This window comes from Rutidosis leptorrhynchoides, chromosome 1 (assembly GCF_046630445.1).
Source record: "Rutidosis leptorrhynchoides isolate AG116_Rl617_1_P2 chromosome 1, CSIRO_AGI_Rlap_v1, whole genome shotgun sequence".
Taxonomy (NCBI): domain Eukaryota; kingdom Viridiplantae; phylum Streptophyta; class Magnoliopsida; order Asterales; family Asteraceae; genus Rutidosis; species Rutidosis leptorrhynchoides.
This window is the reverse complement of record NC_092333.1, coordinates 487,831,368-487,845,140: the sequence shown is the minus strand read 5'-3', so window position 1 is coordinate 487,845,140 and position 13,773 is coordinate 487,831,368. Positions and strand designations below refer to the sequence as shown.

Below are 13,773 nucleotides of genomic sequence, written 5' to 3'. Positions count from 1 at the left end.
AGGATGTCAACTTTTTATACATATCAAATTTTATATATACATATTTATAAATTAATAATATTAATGATACAATTATTAATATCAATATTAATCTTAGTAATAATAATGAAAGTAATAATAATAATAATATTGATATATCATTTATATTCTAACTTATAATTTCAAATAATATATTAACTTTACATTTTATCACTTATGTAATACTTATCCTATAACATATTTGAATTTTTAACATTTATATATTTTATATATATATTTCAATATACATTTAATAATTATTTATAGGAACATATATAGATTTGTTTTAATACTCACTTTAATATCTTATATAATATTTTACATACTTAATCTAAATGATCAAATTGTATTTTATTATTTTAATTTATTATATATACTTATATTTACAATTATATATATTTGTTCGTGAATCGTCTGAAATAGTTGAAGGGTAATTTGAATATATGAACATACTTTCCAAATTTTCGAGACTCAACATTACAGACTTTGCTTATCGTGTCTAAAACAATTAAAGATCAAGTTTAAATTTGATCGGAAATTTCCGGGTCGTCACAAGTAATACTCCCAATCTTACCAAAAACTGATTCCAGCATATGACGAGTAACGGATCTGTCAACCCGTCCGATGAAAACTGTATTAGCCGAAGAGTCCGAATGTACACCAGTTGGGCCAGAACTCGTATCCGAATTACCGTCGAACCCAAGTGCCCTGTTAGTAACCGTAGCTGCAGATCTTGAGGGAGTGGCTTCAGTGTACAAATCAGATGGAAGAAAATCACCAAATGTTAAAGAAGAAGGTGTTCTTCCAGAATCCGATTTTTCCGACGAATTATGAAGACCGGTACAGTTAGTATTGGGGGAAAAACCAGGGAATTGAGCCATAAAATAATAAAGGGTGAATATAAGATGAAAATAGGTCGTAGGGAGTGAAAAAGCTGAAGGGTGTAAACGAAAAACGGGAGTTAATTGGAAAAAGGTTGTGGTGAATGGGTGGTGGAGAACGGTGGTGGAATTCAATTCCGTTGGTTCAACTCCTAAGGATGAGAGAAAAAACCCATCAAAATATTATCGTTAAACACTTTTAGTCTTCTCTGGCAGTTTGTCATTGATGTCAGTTTAAGGGATGAATATAATACTATAAGTTAGTACTCCGTATAATATAATATAATAATAATAATAAATAATAATAATAATAATAATAATAATAATATAATAATAATAATAATAATAATAATAATAATAATAATAATAATAATAATAATAATTAATTTCATTGGAGTTGATATTATTTTTTGATTCATTTACACTTTTATCTCATAAATTCACAATTATACTTGTAAATTATTTTAGGGAGTTGAACTTATATTATTATTCTAGAGAAATATTCAAATGAATCCAACTTTTAAGCTGAGATCTAAGAAACCAATCAGAGTGCGACATGTGACGCGACAATCAAATGTGATTGAAAAAAAAAATTAAAATTTTTTTTTTGTTCAAATTTTTTTTTTTCGAAAAAATGTTTTTTTTTTCAATCACATGTGATTGGATCTGACATCCAGTAAATCACATGTGATTCTGCATGCCAATCACATGTGATTGTAAAACTCAATCATATGTGATTGAAATTTTTTTTTTATTAAAAATAATATTTGACCTGCAGATCACATGTGATTGAATTTGACATTTTAAATTTAAAAAAAAAATTCCAAAAAGAAAAAATTTCGAAATAAAAAAATTTCAAAATTTAAAAAAACAAAAAACAAATATTAATCAGATGTAATTGTCGCGTCACATGTCGCGTTCTGATTAGTCCGTTGAATTTCAAGTAAATTGTTGGATTCAAGGATTACAACTCTATTATCCATAGAATAAAAAGTGGTGGGTAAGCCTAATTTAATATGTTAATATTAATATTATGGGGCCCCTAATATTATTATTAATTTAATTTAATATTTAATAATACAAATTACAAGTAATATTTAAACACCGAAAAAGGCGTGAACCGTATAAATTTTGTCGCATTAGGTAAGACGCCTCTAGCTTGGAAACTGTTAGTTTTTAGGTCAGAGCCATTTATCAAATCAAATTTAACCACACAAGAAACCACTTGTATCACTCTCTAGATCTAATCTATTTCTAACCAATTTTAGTTTTTATTTTTATTTTTTTTATTTTTATACTTTTATCTCTGTAATATCAAATCGAATATGTTTTTATTCGATTGGTTTTATGGCATATTAGCATCCCTCGGTTTATGGCAAAAAGAAGCTAAGATCTTGTTTTTAGGTCTTGATAATGCCGGTAAAACTACTTTGCTTCATATGCTTAAAGATGAGGTTAAATTTCTAATTTATTTTTTATTTTATTCTGTTTGATTTTACATAATTTTGTGCGATTTAGATCAAATTGATATTAACTTTGATATTATTTAATTGTTTAGAGATTAGTTCAACATCAACCGACTCAACATCCAACATCTGAGGAATTGAGTATAGGCAAAATTAAGTTCAAAGCTTTTGATTTAGGAGGTCATCAGATTGCTCGTAGAGTCTGGAAGGATTATTACGCCAAGGTAATTTATTCAATTATTTACAATTATATAATTATGTATAGATATATTTATATTTATTAGTATATCTTCGGCTTACATATATACGTGTATATATGTGGCTTTGTATGTTAGTTTTGAATATCAGATTTTAAGATGTTATATTCAATTTGTGTTGAGGTGAATGATGTGTACTTAGATCACCTGTTCGTATAGTAAATGCGATTGGAGTTTGATTTATAGATCTAGGAAAGAAGTCTAGGTATAAATTCAGAAGGATATGTGTAGCATTGTGCTTAAATAGTTATGATTTAGCTTGTTGTTATGAGTCATCAAAGTAGTTAGTCTGAGATAGACTATTAGTGCATGCTTTATGTTTGAAACTGTTCTTAAATATGCATATTGATTTTGATTATGATGATATTGATTTGTACGTGCTCTTGATTATAACTTTTGAATGAAATATGTGTCTATCGCATAATTTCATTTATTTTGTTGCTGGTGTTGTAGAATATTTTCGGAAGACTGAGAAATTAACTATCGTGGAATGTATGATAATAGAACATGCATACAGGCTACTCTGAAAATTGTTGTTGAAGTTTCATTGGATCATGTAATCCTGACATAAAATGGTTTGCTAATCTTAGTTAGACTGCGAGGTCTGAATAGTTCTGGCAAAAGGTATGTCAGTTTGATACAATCTAACATTATGTTAATATATGTAATGTTGTTTGGGAGTCTATTGATAAAACACAATCAGAATGATAATTAAGTCACTATTATTGTAAAGGGTGAGTTATTTTGCTGTTTAGTAAAACGGTTCGAAATCATATTCAACAAATAAGACCTTAATGACATCCAAGTGATGTTTCTTCTTTCTATATTCTACACTCCACAAATAACTACTTTTGAACAAACAAGACCTAATGACATAAGAGAAAATTATTAGCAAATTATCATACCAGTGATCTCGTTTTCGGCAAATATCTGTTTTGTGTATCATCCGAATTTCATTTTTTGGGGGGAGGTATTTGGGGAACGGAAACTGTGATTGCTATAGAATATAAAACATATATAGAGGTCTATTTAGAAATTTCAATCTCAAGGTTTTCAATCGCCCCTGTCTTGGAACAATTTCAGGGTAGTAGAGACTTTGTCTGTTCTTGTTTGTTGTCTAGAAAATGATTGGCCAAGTTCTGACTTGGATTCATATCGTTTCATTAAATTTTTCTGATTTATTAGAATAAAAGTATTTTACTTGAATATCTCATGTTTATGTTAGAGACTTTTTTTGAACTGGGATCTGGCGATTCTCGATGATCCACTAAGCATGAGTTTATGTATGGGACATGTTAGATAGTAGATGTTTGAGCAAGTATAATTATGATCATAACAGGCTTTTTTTAATATAAGGAGACTTGAGTTATATGGAGGTAATAAAGAACGCTGTAGTGCATTTGCTCGCATAGATGTGAGATAGAGATAATATGATGTTACATTCTGGCTAGATTGTTAAAACAAGGCTCTTGTATCCACTATATGTAATATCTACAAATAGATGACCACATAAACGATTTCATGATGCCGAAATATATTCAAAGCTCTTATATGCCATGTTATTAATATGTAACGACGTCCTTCAATGGAAATTAGAACATGTTGTGGTGTGATTGTGATGATACCCATAATGCTTGCTCATACAGCCATACAGTTAGATCGCCCATTTGAAACCGTTGTAATAATGATAAGTCGTGAAAAAGTGATTTAACGTTAATTCAAACTAGGATTTCTTCGTGGCTTAATGCTTCTGTTATATCTAATTAAATGATAGTCTTAGGATCATTAATGCACTCAGACGATTAACATTAATAGTTATGTACAATTTTTTAGCTGAAGGAAATATATCGTTAGGATATATGAAACCCTTCAAGATATCACATATCACATATAATCACATATCACATATCACATATAAAGATAAAAGTAAGATAATAAGTATTAAGCTCCAACAGTTTAGTCTGTTCGGTATCCTTGATGCTAAGGAAGTGTTGGTTGAATAAGGGTCTCCCATTTTATGATAAAATACAGGGAACAAGATTCTAGGTAGCGCATTACTTTGTCACCAAGCAAACTGCCACTGTAGATATATATCAACATATTACCACTATTCTCACCGTCGTTTTGTAGCTTCTAAGGTTTGCTCCCTTTCCGGCCACTGGCATCTCGCCGGTGGCTTGGCGTTTCTTTTCTCTCTTATGTTCTCTGGGGACACTCCCTTTTCTTGGCGGCCGGAATTTGTTCCGGCGACCATATCTACCTTTCACCACCGTTCTCATGGTGGTTGTGGCTATGGTTGTTTTGGGCTCTCTTTCGTCGCTTTTCTAACCTGTTCCGGCACATGATCTGTATGGTTCTTTCTTTTTGGCAATGGTTGGTGGCTTACCACCCTGTCGGTGGTGGCCACCGGCCATTTGGGGTGAAGGGGAGTTCCTTTGCATCTGCAATCTTCCCTTGTTCTTTCCTTTCCATCCATGGTACTCGGTGGTTTTTGGTGGTCACCCAACTGGACATGTTTTGACGTCGGCTGGTGTTTGTGGTGGTCTACCACCCTGATGGCGGTTAGGCGATGGTGGGTGGGTGGTCTTTTTGTAACGGTGGGTGTGACATTCGATTCCACTTTTTCTTCGATGGTTGTGGTGGTTTTTTACTATGTTGGTGAAGGCCACTAGCGGCAGTTGGAGGAGGAACGGGGTAGATGGTGGTGGTTTTGGGTTTGAATATGGCCATACGTACGTTTGAGGGTCCTTTCTATTCCGGGGACGTCTATGGGTTTGGACTAAGCGACGTTTTCTAAGTTGAAGATCTGGTTTCGGAACTGAGGGAGGAACTTTGCGGTTTCGACTCATCTTGAGATGGCTTGGGGTGTTTTTTTGTTGTTTTTTGCTGTTTGTTGTACCTGTACTGTTTTGTTGTACCTATTTGTTGTATTGTATTTTTTTGCTGCAGCTGTTACGTAGGTTTTTTGTTGTTAACTTGTTAGGCATTATTAACTTTCTTAGTCATTTGCGTTCCGCCCTGTTGGCAGGTATTTTGATTTAGGTTAGTATATTTTGCCGCTTCTTTTAGCTAGGTTTTGGATTACTTTTGTATCAGTTGTACTTGTTGATTTTCACATCCGTTCAGTGTTATTGTTTGTTCGAAAAAAAAGTAATAAGGTTTACCTAGTAAATTGTATAGTACCTAGTAATGTGGCTGTTGTATCTGATTTTGTACACAACCACAACTTTTACTAATTTGACATATCTATATTTGGTTTATTTATTACAGTGTGTATTATGTATTATTTACGTTAGTCAACACCCGACTAGTCCTGTTTTGGCTGAATAATCTCTCCACGGTTGTTATCGACTCATATTTGTCTCACGGTTTTTTCAACCTTGAGGAGTCAAGGGCAATGATCTTTTCACTTATGTATTTGATGAATCTACTAATATCATGCATTAGATATTTGTAATGTACATAAATGTTAATCATAATTATGGGTGGATTTATCAAATGTACGAGTGAAAATATCAACCCTTAGTATTGATCTAACTATTGTGACCATCGTTGAAATAGATATATGTATGATTTATATACTCTACTTACAGTCTTTCACACACACTATATGACCACAAATATGGCAATGTATGCCTTTGTCTAATATGTTCATTTTTTTCTTGTCACCGTGATTTATTTATAATTCACAAGAGGTGAGATTTGGAACATTACTACAATATTATTGTTGTCTCTAACTACAACTTGTAAGACGCTCATTAGATTTTTCAATGCTTTTGTTTGTACTATCAAAAGCTGGTAGATAATGTTTGTCATTGACACTTCATAATTTTTGTTTTTTATTTGCCTGGTGATATATTCTCCAGGTTCACATCATACATGCATTTAATTGATACCGTAATCATGTAAACTCGTGAGGTATTTCAGGTTGATGCAGTGGTGTATCTTGTGGATGCATACGATAAGGAACGGTTTGCAGAGTCCAAAAAGGAATTGGATGCACTTCTTTCTGATGAGAACTTGTCTGCTGTGCCATTCCTTATTTTAGGAAACAAGATCGACATACCATATGCAGCCTCAGAGGATGAACTGCGTTACCACCTTGGACTCACTGGTGTAACCACCGGCAAAGGTAAGGTTAACCTTCAAGATTCGAGTGTGCGTCCATTGGAAGTATTTATGTGCAGCATTGTCCGCAAGATGGGTTATGGTGATGGATTCAAATGGGTCTCTCAGTATATCAAGTAGGTAAAAAACAATTGAAGAAGTATTATGTGGAAAAAAACTAAAAGAAAAATAAAAAAGGTAAGGAAGGAATATTGTGATTTTGACCATTTTAATTATGATTTATTTTGTAAGTGGGATGGGATTTTTGTTTGTGGAAGCAAGTACTCTATTTGTTCATCTGTAAAATTTACTTTATAGTCTGCTTAGACAAGAATTCTAGTTTGAAGTTATCAGTATTATTTGCAGTTGCTATGGTTGTCTCGGAACCAGATAACCCATATGGGCACAACAATGTTGTAATCCATGTGTGATACGAAGAGTCATGGGCAATGAGTTTTTGTTTTTTTGGTAGTCCTGTTTTCGGATGTCCCAGTCATAAAATAGTTGATCGAGTAATGTAGTTACCCTCCTGATTATGCCTGTGTAAATATCTATAATTCCGCTTAGGATAAACTGTTAACTATGTTTAGTGTCACGGTTAAAATGGGGAGTAAAAAATAGCTTAATACAGCTCAAATTTGACTAATGGTGTGTTTGATCAAATTGAATAATTTAGTGTTGAATTGTTCATAATCTTAATAATGTAAAATTCCCGTATTAGTTATGTTTAAAAAATAAATAAAAGAATATAAACTTTTGATAATCGTTCTGGAATTGTCGACAAAGGTGCTTAATTATGAAAGATAATTTCAAACTTTGAATGCTACAACATATATTTTTGCTTCATTATACACATGTTAAAAATAGAAGATAATTTCAAACTTTGTATATTTTTGTTCCATTAAGCACCACCACTTGTCATACAGATGTTACAAACAGGCGTTATGAATATTCAGCACATAATTATTTAGAGGTAACACAGTGTAAACTTTAGCTCAAGTTGACCAGGTTAGCCGTGAATTCGATTGGTTAGATTGACAAGAGCCAATGAGTTTGATGAGTGAATTATGAGTAACTACAATATGAGTAACTTTAGTTACTTTAGTTAAAAGAGTGAATTATGACAAGAGCTGATGAGTTTGATGCGTGAATTATGAGTAACTTTAGTTCAAAGAGTGTTTCAGAAATCCTACTCAATTACATATAGTGAATTATGGTTAATTTGAAACTGAGTTGGGTTCAAAACTAAATGGCTTGATAATGAAGTAATCATGAGTAACTACAATATCCTTACGTAAAATCATTGTTACATTTTCAATTCAACGGCAAAGTTCCTGGGAAGAGTGTAGTGGATGAGGAGGTGACGTGTTGTTATGCCCAAGTTGGATTTGTTCGAATGTCCAGGAGGTCGAGATGGAGAATGGCTGTTTGTTGTGCTCGTTTGGAGTTGATAATGTTTGAACTGTGGTGGTTGAAGCCCGAAGTGGTTGCCAATTGAATAGATGTTTCTATTGTTAAAGATGGTGTTGCCAAGATTAATTTTAGAGGTATTTTGCCGATGGCTAAAAATGAAATGGATGGTGACACTAAATCGTGTCCTGTGTAATGGTAAAATTTGTGAATCGTCATGTTTGGCCGAGTGAAATAGTATTAAAAATAATTCGGTTGATGGGGGCTACTATAGCGTGCACTTCTTTGAAGGGTGAGGGGTCGAAGAAGAGCAAAAAGAAAGGAAGGGGGCATGTTGACTCTTCTCGTTTGAGGTATCACGTGGATGCCCTCGATTTTGAAGATGTGGTTCAATTTTTGTTTGATGATAATCTTGATGGTGATGGTATTGAGAGTTCATATGGTTTACTTTTTCGAATCGGCCGTAAAAGGTTTCGAAGGCTCCCGCGTTGAAGGGAAACTCGTCAATTCAAAGGCGCCTCCAAAATCGAAAAAGGGCAAGATTAGAGAAGCACATGGTACCATTACAATTAGACGTTCGAGCCATAGATGAGACATTATCATCACGAAAATGCAAGGTATTAAAACCAGAAGTTCCCACATTCTCACATCGATAGATTTGACCAAAATCCTCAACCAATTTCTTATTACCAGACTTTTTCTTTTTTTCATAGAAGCGGATGTTACAGGTCCGCTTGCACTATCAGCAACAAATGGCATAAGAGGCTCAAGATATAGTTTAGGGTTTAGGGTATTTGAGCTTTTGTTGGGTGTTAAATTTGTTTTTAGATTTTGGTATACTTGCGGTGGTAGATGACTTGAATCTCTCTTGTTAATAGTTTGATCTTGTACCCACTATTTTCATTCTCGTAGGCACTGTTGTAAAAAACACGATTAATCCCGGATTACTCATTTTTAAGAGCAGTCTGTGTCGATATTCCAAAATCCGTTTAATTAATCGGTCAACGTCGATTGATGAGTTAAAATCGAATTTGGTAATCAAAGTCGGTCGAAGTCAAAGTTGATTAACATTTTAACATGAATTTAACTATAATTTTAGAGTTTTTGAAAAAAAATGAACCATTTTTAAACAATTATAATAAAGTTTATGTTTATTTTAAGGGGGATGATTCTCACACACACTTTTTTGATCCTCACACACCTATTTCAACCTTTTACTCTTCTAATAATACTCAATTGGTGTGTGAGGATCAAAAAAGTGTGTGTGAGAATCATCCCCCTTATTTTAATGGTTTTCTTCAATATTTACACATAATTTTTAAAATATAATATTCTAAATGTATAAAGTACAATCCGATTAATCACCGATCAATCCCCGAATAACGAATTTTGCAACCTTGCTCGTAGGTTCTTCGGTTTGCTTTGCTTTTTTTTGGGTGTTTGTGATAGTTTAGTTTTTTGTTGGTAGGTTTTCGTTTTGGTTTTGTTTGCTAGTTGTGGGTTGGCCTCATGAATTCCCCGTAAACATTATTAATGACATAAGACACTATTTATAGAGTATATAAAATTCTATTCTAATAACCTAATAAATCTTAAGGGACCCAAGCTCACATATTAAACTTGAATCTAATCTATCATTTAACGTCTTGTGGCTTGTTTTGTATGCTCGTTTTGTTTAACAAAGTTGTCATTTTTGGGGATTTTTGGGGGTGAAAAAAGAAGAACGTATTCATTTCAATAATAAAGTTAATTTCTGAAGCTCATTTTATGTTCAAGGTCAACCAACACTTGTGATTACTAATCTTTTGAGGTTGAGTAAGTCAATAGAAGTTGGACTCGTGTAGAAGAAGAAGAAGAACATATCAAATGAAAGACCCGGTTACGAGCCTTTGATCGATTCACCCACTAGTTAACCGTGAATACGTGTAAAGTGTATTTGTTATGGATATTGCCAATTCAATAAATAAACGGATAATGACGTAAGATAAACATTAAAAGTTTTAATCATAAATAATGCGAAAGCGACATATTATTATTTAATTTTATTTTTTAAGGGAGTAAGGAATATGGGCGGAGAGTTTTAGTTGATCAAACGGCCAGTGGGCCCCCAATTCATCCTCCCTCATTCGGAATCACTTTTACTCGACTTTTTTCCTCTACCAGATTCTGCTATTGATCTCGCAACTTCTGTTCTAACCAAATTGTATAATTGTATCCCTTTTCACCTTTTATTTATTATTGGAAGTGGCAAAGCTTAAATTATTATTATTTAATACTCAATCCGTCCCAATTTAATAGTCCACAGACAAAAGGCACACAGTTTTAGGAAAATCCACTAACTTCATTTATCCACCAATGAAATATCTTCTCTCTCCGGATCCACCAATCAAATATCTTATTTCCTTTCTATTTATGGAAGTGGACTATTAATTTAGGACATCCCAAAATGGAAAAACAGGACTATCTAATTGAGACGGAGGTAGTACTAACTTTTACGTATAATATAAAATTTTAGTTTGTTACAAGACATATATGTATATATGTATATGTATGTATGTATATGTATATATAAAAGTTAGATGATAATTAAACTATAAGTAATACGTAACTTTAAAACTAAGTTCGGTACAATCATTTCAATTACTTAATATATATGTTGAAATTTGTATAAGATCATCTTTAAGTTAAAGACTTTAACCATGGCGGACGTGTTGGCGTGTTGATGAGTTGGGGTAGGGTGTTTGACGGACGTGCTGATAAACTGATAAATAATGGGGTGGTGTGTTGAGTGACATGTTGGGTGATGTGTTAAAATATGATTAGAAGTTGAATAAAAAGGAGATATAAAAAGGAAAAAAGAACCAATTAGAAGTGGCCACATCGACCAAAAGTCCAAACTCAATATTTTAGCAGCTACTACATCGATATTGTGGAAGTATCGAAACACGGTTCTTTTTGCCACTCATACGTTGGAGAAACAAGAGTTATTTGATTCAATTTGTATGATTTTGTTTAATTGGGTTAGTGATGGAGGAAAACTCAATATTAGTTGGTCGGAGTGGCTTTCAAAGCCATTGTAACTTTCGTGTATGTTTTTTCTCTCTAGCGTCTTGTTAGAGTGGTGGTTGCTTAATAAAATTTAACCGTTCGAAAAGAAAAAAAAACATCGACCAAACTGAACAACACGCCTTGCACTTTTTGTATGCAACCGTCCAGCACGCTTGGTGAGCACCTCGTGAGCACACACCATTAGAGGTGTTCTCGGCTCAAAATATGCCCAACACGCCACAAGCACACACCGTTAATGATGGGATTAGTCAGTTAAAAAAATATTGGATACCCAGGTTAAAAAAAAAAAAAAAAACTATATATTATAAAAGTAAATCAATTCCGAACTGGTGGTTCTGTTAACAGGTAACTGTAAAAAAAGAAATTGTAGCCTTTTGAGTTACGAGTGTTTGAGATTTTGAACCAACTAAATATGAGTCGATATGAAAGATATATGATCAAAATAGTGAAGGCTTACAAATTTTGCGAGTTGTCACCATTTTGAGCATATCTCCTTCATACGAACTTCGTTTAATTTATTCAAAAGCCCAGATGTTCGATCCTCATGAGCTGCAAAACATTTTCCGTTACTTTTGTTAACTATATGTTACTTATTTAATTATCGTTTCTTAGTTTTTAAAGCTGCTTAAAAACGTAGTACAAACTATAATTTGGTTATAAACACGTCATTTGTAACATCATAATAGTCAATTAGTCTCCATTTTAAACGACTTGAGCTTTGACTTGATGTATTGGGTGTAATAAAATAAAGAAACAAGGGAAAACGATGTTAATTACGATAGCTCCATTTCTTCGATGATGAGTAACTTGTTGTCATACAAAATTAGTTACAAAAATTATTGGTTAAGGAGCGGTCCCACTACGTCAGTGTTGATTGTTGCCATAATAATACTAATTTTATATTTTATGTATAACTATAATATAATCAATACAGTAATAATTACTCTCTCCGTTCCATATCAAGTGTCCACTTTGTGTTTCAACCAGTCAAAAGAGGTTATTCTGGAAAGAGAAGATTTCTGATTGGTGGAGAATGGAGTTAGTTGGATTTTCTAAAACTGTATGCAAAAAGTAAGTGGACACTTGTCATGGGACGAAAGGGAGTATTATATTACATTAATTAATATAATAATAATAATAATAATAATAATAATAATATTAGAAAAGCGAGCGTAGACAAATGGAGGTTTGATAGTGAAAAAATTAGAAAAGCGTTGATCAAAATGATAATTGTAGATGAACTTTCATTTTCTTTTGTCGAAAAAGAAAGCTTTAAAGAATTCATGGAAGTTGCTTGCCCCTATTTCAAGATCTCCTCACGTACAACGGTTTCTAGGGATGTGTCCGAATTTTATGTGGAAGAAAAAACGAAACTGAAAGCTATGATTAGGAAAGGTAAACAACGTGTTAGCCTAACCACGGACACCTGGACATCTATACAACAGGTGAATTACATGGTTGTAACAGCACACTTTATTGACGAATCTTGGAAATTGCATAAACGGATAATTACTTTCAAGCCAATTTATAGCCACAAGGGTGATGATATTAGAAGAGAAATTTTAGATTGTCTTCATGATTGGGGTATCGACCATTTGATGTCAATAACTGCAGATAATGCATCCTCGAACGAAACGGCTTTGGTGTTTTTGAAAAAAAAGAAGATACCTACAAAAATGATAGCGAGCGGGGAGTACCTTCAGATGAGATGCTCAGCACACATACTTAACTTGATTATCAAAGAAGGATTGAAAAGGTATCATAAACCACTTGATCGTATTCGTGGAGCAGTTAAATATATTAGGCAATCTACAGGTAGATGTGACATTTTTAAAGCTTGTGTGGATGAGTTGAATTTGAAGTCGAAAGCTATGTTACATCTTGATTGTCCAACTAGATGGAACTCTACATATGACATGTTGGAAATTGCTGAAAAGGTGAAGGGTGCTTTCGATTTGTATGAGAATAAAGATCGTAATTATGTTCACGTTTTAGGTAATTATTTAAACATTTGTTAATTTATCTATTTTTTTGTTTTATTTAAGCTTTCTATTTAATATTGACAATTAACAATTCTTAATCCTCTATATATGTTTAGGTGATGATATTCCGACATTTGTTGATTGGGAATGCGTTAATAATCTCACACGTTTTTTGCGGATTTTTAAAACCAAAACTGAAAAATTATCCAGGACATCTTATGTTGTTGCGAATTCTTATTTCAATGAAGTGATTGATCTTGATGATCAATTGAATAAGTTTACTAATGATTCTGTTATAGAGTTTAGAGTGATGTTAAAGGACATGAGAAGAAGGTTTGATAAGTATTGAAATGGTATCAACAAATTGAAAATGCTCATGTATTTTGCTGCTGTGCTGGATCCTCGAATGAAATTATCGATTATAAGGTTTGGTTTTAAACGCATATTTGATATGAAATCATATGAACCTTTGGAAGGAGAACCACATGCAGAGTTTGTTGAACGAGTTGAGAGTTCAAAGCAACAAGAGGTAGAGTTTCATGTCGGCTTAGTTGAAAAGGAAATGAAACTATTATATGAGGAA

At 32.9% G+C, this 13,773-nt stretch overlaps 1 protein-coding gene across 1 annotated transcript; it reads left to right on the top strand.

The window, feature by feature from the left end:
* Positions 1-2,087: 2,087 nt before the first annotated feature.
* Positions 2,088-7,173, top strand: LOC139875353 (small COPII coat GTPase SAR1A-like). The gene is made up of 3 exons (XM_071862692.1): positions 2,088-2,353; positions 2,458-2,589; positions 6,550-7,173. The coding sequence occupies exons 1-3, from the start codon at positions 2,225-2,227 to the stop codon at positions 6,868-6,870; spliced, it is 582 nt and encodes a 193-aa protein (XP_071718793.1). The 5' UTR covers positions 2,088-2,224; the 3' UTR covers positions 6,871-7,173.
* Positions 7,174-13,773: the final 6,600 nt, after the last annotated feature.